The sequence below is a fragment of the Olea europaea genome, unplaced genomic scaffold (assembly GCF_002742605.1).
Source record: "Olea europaea var. sylvestris unplaced genomic scaffold, O_europaea_v1 scaffold489, whole genome shotgun sequence".
Taxonomy (NCBI): Eukaryota; Viridiplantae; Streptophyta; class Magnoliopsida; order Lamiales; family Oleaceae; genus Olea; species Olea europaea.
Window position 1 is genome coordinate 245080 of NW_019263203.1, and position 10549 is coordinate 255628.

At 33.5% G+C, this 10549-nt stretch overlaps 1 protein-coding gene across 1 annotated transcript; it reads right to left on the minus strand.

The window, feature by feature from the left end:
- Positions 1 to 2299: 2299 nt before the first annotated feature.
- LOC111388371 (cyclic dof factor 1-like) lies at positions 2300 to 5182 on the minus strand. The gene is made up of 2 exons (XM_023013051.1): positions 4860 to 5182; positions 2300 to 4012 (listed from the first exon to the last, which is right to left on the minus strand). Exons 1-2 carry the CDS (start codon positions 5091 to 5093, stop codon positions 2762 to 2764), a joined length of 1485 nt encoding a protein of 494 aa, XP_022868819.1. The 5' UTR covers positions 5094 to 5182; the 3' UTR covers positions 2300 to 2761.
- Between the last annotated feature and the right edge of the window lie 5367 nt (positions 5183 to 10549).

Below are 10549 nucleotides of genomic sequence, written 5' to 3' on the forward strand. Positions count from 1 at the left end.
CGAGGTCCGAGGTGAGCCAAACCCGGGATTTAATCCGGGCTCTGAAGCTTCCCTGTGATAAAAATGGGGAGGGCGTTGACTAAAATGACGTAAGAGAGCAGATACATGCTTTCGACACTGGGCTTAGTGATTTGTGTATTGGGCCATTGGATTAGTTTGTTGGGTCTTTTGGAAAGAAGATAAGTAGGCCAAATAATTAGATCGTTTTGTGGGTTAAGTCTTGGACAAGAAATTAGGCCTACCATATCGGACCTAAAGATGATTCTATATCTTTGGTAACAATTATACGATAATACTATTTAGCATCATTGATATTACAATTCATTTAAACGTCACTACGATATACAATTAAATAAGTCACATATTTTTTTAGCATATCACAGTATCATTGATGTTGTAGCACCAACTTTGCTAGATGAAGATTATTTAATAATTAAATGTGCCAAAATGTCTGGGTCCTGCCCTATTAGAAATTTGGGGCCATTTTCTACCTGAACCTGCTCTTATTTATTTAAAAATAAAAAATAAATTCAAACGATAAATGAGAAATAGAAATATTTTAATAGTGTCTTGTCCATCGGATAATAAGGGTTCATTTGATTGATGACATGTACTATTTATGGCGGTCATGATATCATATCTAAAATTTGTGTAATGGGTAGAAGAATTAAAGCTCACTGTACAGATAAAATGTACACGAATTTTTACTGATAATGAGGTGGCAACATTAAATTGATTACTTTGAAGTTTTTGTTAAATGTTCAGTGAAATTATGCAATCTGTCAAATTGTTTGGCAAAAAATTCTATACATGTAGCATGATTGGACAGAAAAGGATGGCGACAAAATTTAGCAGCATAAAGTTTTTTGTGCATGGATGGCGAATATTTTTTCGAAATTTGTTATTTGTACACATGTGTACACGCCCCCTCACAAGAAGGGAGGCCCGCCTATTTTTTATGGAATGGTTACAATTCAATTGTCCATACCCTGCCAGCCAGCCTACTCTGGAACTAAATTATTTGAAAACACAAACATTAGATTTAGCACGTGTGGCAAGGAGTGTTTACATGTATGTATGGAGAAATTGTAACACCAACTTCAATTTATGGTATTCTTGCAAACGGGTCAACAAATTTATTTTTTTGAACAAATAGTTACTCAACTTCTTAAAGTTATGACACCATAATTCTCGATTTACAGTTTCTATCGATTTTACTGACTAATTTTATCATAATGTTTAAATACAAATAATTTGAATGAAAAGATGAAAAATAAGAAAAAGAGAAAGAATAGAAATTCTTAACTTCACTACGCAATCATGTTCTCGCCTGCTAAACGTGCCACTGTCAACTTCTTTTCCCACCACTTCGAGTATGAGAAAGTCTGCTGGTAGAAATTCTTTAGGATGCATTACAATTTTTCACTAAAGGGGTAAGTCGAAACGATTGCAACATTGATTTGAAGTGAAACCCTCATTAGTCAATGGAGAAATCCATTACACAATATCTTTGACTTGTAAACAGCAAGATAGGCTAACTTTGTTCCTGAAGCACTTACCTAAAAAGGATACCAACCACATACATGTAGTTTGAGATCACATCCAATGTTCTCTAATTTCAATTTTCGTCCCAAATTATTGGTTCTATCTCCCACACCACTCTCATCTTTCCCAACGTGAAGTAACATAAAGATAAAATCGTCTTTTCAATTAAAATTAATATAAAATCGAAATCATTGAAGATTGAGGACTCATTTATACAAAATTCATAAATTGAAGATTCCCAACTCCAGTTTTCCCTACATAAAGGGAAAAGGCAAAAGAAAAATAAAAAAGCATAATGGCAAATTGAAAATGCCAAAAGCACTTATGGAACTCTTTGCAGATGGCATTTCTGGACCCCCATAACAACTAATAATTCTTGTACATAACTTGTGGTTTACATTTGATGTAAACATAAAAAATATCTCAATTGCTTATCCACTTGCTGCCCTCATTAACGTATCCAATAGTCATCTGTATCCAACTTTTTACAAGTTAGTATTTATAAATACTTGACAATGAAATGTCTACGTCACGTTGACAAGATCTCAACTTAGAAATTTTTCGTGCTTGGACACCATATCAAAGGGAAGTTTTAAATGAATAGGGGCCGTGACAGGCCCCTATGACAGGGCGCCCTGTCACGGCCCCTGTCCGTGTAGCGCAACCCCATATTAAAATCATTCACTAACATGTTTAAACGATCAGAGAAATGTTCTTTCATATTAATATAGTTCTTCATGTTTAGTCTAATAGGTGCAAAAGATCGCCTTCATTTAAATTTTGTGTTCAACTGAAAGGAACGACTTACATATAGAATATTACACATCGAAGTTCTCAATTTTGATGCAGAAGGGGAAAAAAGAAAAAGAAAAAGACAGCTTCTCAAACAAATTTTCAGCACTTGAGTTACACTGATTGCATGTAATTCAATGTCTCGCTCTTGATCTCCCCTTCTATCAGTGTTTCTCTACAAATATATGTACATTTATAACACAGTCGTCAATGGAACGAAGTACCTCCTTATACTTAAAAGACAAATAACAACTAGTTTTCACAATGGTTTATTCAAGGATGCCCCTCATGCCCAAGGCCTTTCAGGAGAAACTAACTTTAAGCTTCATTTCTGTTGCTAGCATTCAGAGGAAGTAGATGTAAGGCTTGGTAACAAGTAAGAAATTACTCGTTGGAGAAGCCGATAAGTGGTTAAAATATCACTTCAGGCACTCTCCTGGAAGCCAATGGACCTAGATAATGCTGCAGGGTTCGCATGCATTACAGGGGAAGCAGTAGCCACAGGTTTCTTTTTGTCAAATTTTGGCTGCAAGGCCTTAAAAAGGCCTTCTCTTGTTACAGAATCATACTTGATCCCAAGCGTTGCCCATATTGGACTCTTTGCAGCTTCATCAGGATTATCAATCCGTAAAGTTTTTGGGATTACAATAGAACTTTCTGAATTCTTCTCTACTATACATTCTTTACTCTCCGGCTTGTTTGGCACGAGCAATTCCCCATCCCTTGAATGCTTGCCCAATGGTGAGTCGGGACTGGAGCCCAATGCCTTTTGACTTGGTGTAGGCGACTGTAACGATAACCATGTAACGTTCCAATAAGGTGTAGGGTAGAATGGCATGGGAAATCCTGCAGGGTAGATTGGTGGCACTGGAACTGCAGAACCCCAGGGTACAGGCCAAGGAACCTCTGGAAGACACGGAACTGGATACGGAAACCCATTAATATTTTGCACAATGGGCTCGAGGGATCCATTCTTGCCTCCCTCTATCGTTGACTTTGATGTTGTGACGGCCAATCCACTATAATAATCATCACCATTCTCGACAATTTTGCAAGGAATCGGGGTCTCTTGATCAGTTATATAATAACCATTTCGAATACCTTTTGGTACTTCTATCTCTGAAAGATTCAGAACAGAAGCCATCGATTCACAAACTTGAGAGTCGGGAGTGAAGGACAGAACAGTGCCATTAGGTCTAAATGTTGAGTGATTGAATCCATTTGGACTGTCAATTCTAGATGCTTGAAGGGCTTCAGGGATTGTAATATGATGACAATAAGAGGCAGAATTCTTGTTCTTGCGTCTACCAGCACCCACTGGCACATTCCTCATATTACCACCAGCTGTCCAATATCTTTGACAACTCCTGCAGAAATGGCGAGGCTGATTGATGTTGTAATTGTTGTAGTAACAGAACTTTGTATCCATGCTTTTACAGCGAGGACATGGAAGGATTTTGTCAGGCTTTTTCAGTTTTTTGTGCTGTGAATTAGTTTCATCACTTTGATCATTCTCACTTTTAGGAGGATGTACTGATGCAACATCTTCATCAATGTGGGGAGTTTTTGGATCATCAAATTCCAATGAAGGATTAGAGTTTAGGGATTCCCCTGAAGCTGGAGGCTGGTCCTTTTCTTGTGGTTTTGATTCACAACACTGTCGTGCTAATCCGTCCTAGAATTGCAAAAATAAATTCCCATGAGTTGGATCTATAGTCATTTCAGACTAAAACGCCTATAAGTAATTGGCAATACAGTAAATCATTCGCCACGAAACAGTAAACAAGATTAAATCAGTGGGAGAAAGATCTTTCTCCAATTTTCTTCTAATATAGCTATAAACCATTATGGTAGGGAAGATTGCACAGTAGTGATAGAGATGAAGGAAAAAGGAACTAAAATCTCGTTCATTGCAGTGTTGAGTCGTGTCTAATACTGAGTACCAAACATGCACTAAAAGGACAACATCACTAAACTATGTCTTGTAGATTACATATAGCATACAGCAATTCTTGAAAACAAGTACCAGAGCTTGATCAAGCTTCTGTTTGATATTACTGCGAATCCCGACCCTACTGTATACTTGAAACCAGAAAATTGGAGAAAGTAGAACCTTTGAGGCTCATGTTGACGGTTGACCCCAAAAACCGGAAATCAGAAAACTGATTCTTATTCTGCATTCAATTTCAGGTTGATCAAAAATATGAAAAAAAAAAAAAAAATCAACTTATAGATTCAAATTCTGAGTCCAGTAGACAGATGAGTGTATAAGCTACTCAAGAGCTCCTTCGATTTCATAAATTAGATTTGAAATTTTCTTAGTCTTACACAATCAAATTATGAACTACACAATTATAAGAATTTAGGATATTAATTTTTAAATGAAATTAAACAATTCAAGAATCCAAAACACCCATTAAAATCCAGATTCTAAATACCCTGGTAGTCCAAAAACCACCAAAATTTCTCTGGAAAAAGTGACAATGAGGGCAAAAAACTCAGAAAAGTAAAACTACAATGACCTCTTCAATCTGCTGTTTTTCTTCATCAGCATCTGCTTTTTCTGCATCTTCTTCTTGGTCGACTCTGCTCACTTCATTATCATTTAAACAGAACCTATTATCGGACCCACCACAATTTTCATCATCAATCTGGTCGGAAGACTCGCCGCCGGCGACCACGGCAACCTTTTTCCCGTTCCGCAGCACAATCTTCATCCCAAATAGTTTTATCTCCGGTTGCTTTACTTCAACCATTTCTTCCCAAAAAAAAGAAAAAAAAAAACACTTCGAAATGGCAACAACAAAGGCTTTGTTGGCAGTGCTAAGCAGTGATTTTGATCCTGCTAATAAGATATATAATTAAACAAAACAGCTCAAAAAAAAAAAAAGATTAAACCCAACTTTGAGGGCCCAATCGCCCCGTCCTTAGAGTCTTGTGAGGAAAGTAAATTTCGGGATGTGCTCCTGTAGGTCAGGGAACAAGAGCTGTCTGTACACTACGCTTATAAGAAGTCCAATTTTATATCTTAGAAATCGAACCCCCACACTGCGACTGCTTGCATTAAAAAAAAAAAAAAAAAAAAAAGATTAAACCCAACTTTGAGGGCCCAATCGCCCCGTCCTTAGAGTCTTGTGAGGAAAGTAAATTTCGGGATGTGCTCCTGTAGGTCAGGGAACAAGAGCTGTCTGTACACTACGCTTATAAGAAGTCCAATTTTATATCTTAGAAATCGAACCCCCACACTGCGACTGCTTGCAAGACGTAAAAAAATCTCATTCCTATTCTTTGCATCACTGGACTATACCCGCGGCAAAGATAAGTAGATTCTTGGATGCACGAAGCGTGGAAGCTACCTATTTTGTGCTCGCCAGTTGGGGGTGGACCAAAATTTATGTAACTAACGTTAACTGTCTATTATGTGGAGAGAGGTGATTGGTTGGAGTAGGATAAGCGTTGTACCTTTTGATGATTTGTCTGAATTTGACGGCTCTGATGTTACTCGAGAGTCTTAATACTTTTAAGCCCATGTTTGATTCCCATTACTTGGTAATGAAAATGGGTGGAATAGTATTTTTTTGAAAAATAAGTGGTTAAAAAAGAGGGAAAAATTTTTGATTTACGTGTAATATTATTTTATGGAAGATTGTATGGTTGAAAATAGGAGAGAGAAAAATAGAATGTAATGTAATGTAATTTAATAGGGGCCAAACGGGGGCTAAGTAACTATCTCCAATTCAATTGAAGCATTGGACCAATATTATTGTTTCAAAAGTTTCTCAAACACTTATTTTTGACCGTACGTTTACACCATAAAATATTTTATATGTAAATTCAAAATTAATTTACGTAAATCCAAAGGTTTTTCTATTTTTTAACAGCATATTCTCCAAAAATTTCTATTCAACACATCACTTTCTTTCAATTTCTCTTTATAATGACTATCAAACATGGAATAAATTATTTTTGAAATTAGTCTTTTTATCTTGAGAAAAAATATCAAAAAGGCCGTAAGACAAAATAAATTAGTGTATGTTTGAGAAGAGATTAAATTATAAGTTAAATATATTTCTTATCCTCTTATTTCATGAGTATTCAAATTATATTATTCACGCATAACATATTAATCGATTAACCCCCTTCTTGAATTTTAATTAAACTTTTCTTGAATTACGTCTATACATCAAACTTACTTTGACGGACTTCAGAGTATGAACCGGACAACATAAATAAATAAATAAATAAAAATTCACATTTCAAACTTTCACAATGGATATATATCGTCTACTATGTCAGTCAATTACATTGCGTATGTACATAGATAAGGAGAGTTGAATATATCATTATCATGATGTAAAGAAATTAAAAAGAACTTTTGATTAATATCCTAAAGTTTTGATTTTTGGTATTGATTAATCACTAATCTACTTCGAAAGAGACATTTTATATTTTTAATAATGTTTTAAATGCGTGACGGTCATATGGTCGGTTATTACGTGGTTATAGGACAAATTTTGATTTAGATGTGTATTGATTGTCTCCTAGTAATTAATTAGAGGATACCTACTGCTGATTTGAAATACAAGAATGATATGTCAAGATTTTATACTTGACTTGGTCTTACTCAAAGGGGCTTATAGTTCCAACTTTTTTTTTTTTTTTTTTCTAATTCAATTCTTTGCTAATTAATTGACAATATACTTGTCCAATTACATCTAGTAAAAGCTTGAATATAAGAGAGGACATAACTTATTTACTAAAGAGAATGAAAAAAAAAACTATCTATTTAAATTATGTCTTCTACACGTCCCTTCACGTACATGTCAGATTCATAAACTTAACCGGTACACATTTTTCAGTACTTCATAACAAAGATTTAGTTAAAGGGTCCCTTAAGAAGTTTCAACTTACAAAGTAAATATCCGTCTCGTTCAAAATCCCTCCGCCTCCGGAGGCATAAATTACTCTATTATTTAGTATGACATCTTTCAGTTAGAGATGGATCAAGAAAAACAGGAGCCCTTGAAAATCCCCATCTTATACCCTGAATTCAATTTGAATTATGCTAAGCCAAACTCATGTAACATATAAAGAAATGGGTCGATATACAAAACTCTTTAGACTATATATTATGTTGGACGAGATCGTACTTGGCAAGAATAAGAAAGGAGAACAAGTCAAAAATTTGGGCGTTGTCCCAAGAAGTTGATTATTACCTACTATAACGGGGACAGGGCGGCCATTAAATAACCTCCCATTAGGCATCCCATCGCCAAAGTCGATACCACACCAAGGGCAAGGGAGTCTTGCCCGAGCAAGATTTTTCGACAAGTAATTATTGCTCCCAACATCGGAAAGAGAATCCCCCAAAGATAAACTGCACTATTTTGCAATTGTATCTATTGATCAAAAATGCAAAAATGGTCATGACATCGCCAATGACAATGCTGTCAACTTCATGTTAATCTCCACATATGACTATGATATTCTCAGGCTTTTCAACACAAACAACTGAAAGAAAGAGCGGTTGCTTCGGTCTTAAAATGGCAAAAAGAGATAGAAAAAATGAAAGGGTTTTGCAAGAATCAACTGAAGTAGGCAATATTTGGTGAAAGAAGCAATGTTTTCTGCCACAGGTAGATATTCTTGAACTGCTTACACGTACATAAAGCACTGGGGTGAACAAAGTGCAGGATCAACGTTAAGGATAACCGTTTGTCGCAACTTCCATGTCTAAATTCTTCCTTCCAAACGGTTTGGCCAGGTCTAAAAAATAAGTGATTTTAAGCATTTTCTTTATCTTTTTGGTTAACTATTTCATTGAAAAATTCTAACTATTAGAGAGGGACCAATTATACATTTAGACTGTGCCTTCAACATGCCTCTCACGTGAGACTAATTTCATTTTACCATCAATAGCACGTGTTCAATTTTTACTAGATAGCTGACGGATACCGAGTTAACCTTTTATTTAGATATTCATTTAAACCATGTCTTTTACCAAAGATGTTCCGTCAAGTTGCTCCTTCTGTTTTATTATTATTATTATTATTATTATTATTATTATTATTTGGGCAAAGAAGTTATATTTTTTGAGCATGTTTGGTAGTGATTTTTCTCTCCAAAAAATCAATTTTTTGATCGTTATTTCACTATTCCAGTCGTCATTTTTTACTTCTTTTCTCATAAATAGAACCCACTTTTCTCTCTAATGGTAAAAAAATCAATTTTCAAAATCAATATCGAACAAGTCCTTATAAACATAGCCAGCTCAAAGATTAGGAGATTTAGGTCGTCGTGTAAGCCCCGATTTATGAAGGCTCCCAATTTTTAAATTTACATATTTACATATTTTTGCCATTTTTGTGATGAAAATTATGTCATTAATTAATAACATTAAAAAATTAAGATTATAAAGTTTTTTAGTTAATATAAAAAACATAAATATTTTAACAAATTTAATCTACTAAAATATATTCCATAAGAAAAATATATAAATTAAATAGTGCTTTTGAACTCGCCTGCCTTTTTCCTTGAGAACAGCTTCCAGAGAAGAGTGTTATAGTAGATAGATAATTATTTACATGGGTTTTGCCATTCAAATAGGGCCTAATGATAAGCCCTATTGATAGCGGCCCTCGGCCCTTGATTTGAATCTTATTTGGCCCTGTCTCTGTAATAGGGTTCTATTTACATTAATGCAATCTATCATAGGCGCTGGTGAACCACCGAAAGCAAAAGTTATGAAGCTTGGGAAGTGGCACCTATATCTTAACCTGGCTTAACAGCTAAGAAACCCATAGATGAACACTAAGGAATATTATTTGTAAGACAAACATAAAAGTGTATTCCATTATTAATGTTGTATTTCTTGTAGTCATAATTCTTCCATATAAATATGGGGTTTTGGCTCTTAATAAAACGCACTAGTTTATTGGATTCTATTTTTTGTTCTCTCTTTTTTCACTAGTTTATAATCCTTTATCAGCACAAGTCTTTCAAAATCAAATTGAATTAGTTAGAAGGCAATTTTTTATAAACATAATCATCTATCACATGTATCAAAATTAATTTAGTAATATGTGAATTTCTTTCAACATACATGTGCATCATAATGAGGTTGCTTCATTATCTTTTCGTCTTGTTTGTATGCATATTAATTCTAATTTACGTTTGTATGTATAATCTATACACATTAATTAATGATTTATTAAGTAAATTCATACTTTACATCAATTCATGACTTTTGATTCATGCACAATCAATTCTGTCACATATTATTCACGTATTAATTCTACATTTTGATTCTACCACATATTAGTTCCACCTTTAATTTTACCTTAAATTTTTGTATATATAGGATTTACATGCATAATTGGTATCTTTTGCATGTTGGTTAAAAATTTAGCTAATAAAATATTTAGTCAATTTTGTTAACTTGTATATATGAAGATTATTTTTCCTAATGTATGTTTGGTAATGAATTTTTATATATAAATTCATATCCTATCTGTTTGGTAATTAATTTTTATATCATATTATTTTTGTATGGTAACTAATATTTTTAACCTAATTAAATATTTTTAAATGCTCCTTTATAAATATTAAATTGATAATTCATCCTTTTGATTTTTTGAAGTAACATGATATTATAATTAATATTCCAAAAAAATATTATTTGCTCCTGAAAAAAATAAATTATAATTTTCAATATTCTTTTTATTGACATGTTGCTCCTAAAGAATCATAACTTCATAAATATTATATTCTCATAGAAAATATACTCCTAAAACATAATATCTTTTAAATAATAATTTGTTGTTGTTCCTGAAATAGCACATTATAATTTATGTTTAGGTTATATTTTACTTGCTCCATAAGAGCACAATTAAAAATTATGTTTCTAATCTTGAAAGGTAAATTTTTATACAATTTATTATTTTAAATAATAATATGTTATTGTTCCTAAAGAGTATGTCACTATGATTTCGATATTCCACAAAAATATTGATATATTGCTCTTGAAGAAGCGATGATAAAATACAATATGTTTTCTAAGTAACACGTGCTTTAAAAATATATCATTTTTACATTCGTGTTTATTCTTAAAGGAAAACATATAACTCACACGCATGTTGACACCGATTAGTTCGTCTACTTGATTGAATATCATACGAATATGTAATGTTTAATCATAATCTTCGAAATTAAA

Coding starts and splice junctions, on each gene's coding strand:
- LOC111388371 (XM_023013051.1), bottom strand. CDS start 5,093: ATGGTTGAAGTAAAGCAACCGGAGATAAAACTATTTGGGATGAAGATT. Junction 4,013..4,859: donor AAAAACAGCAGATTGAAGAG/GTCATTGTAGTT, acceptor TTGCAATTCTAG/GACGGATTAGCACGACAGTG.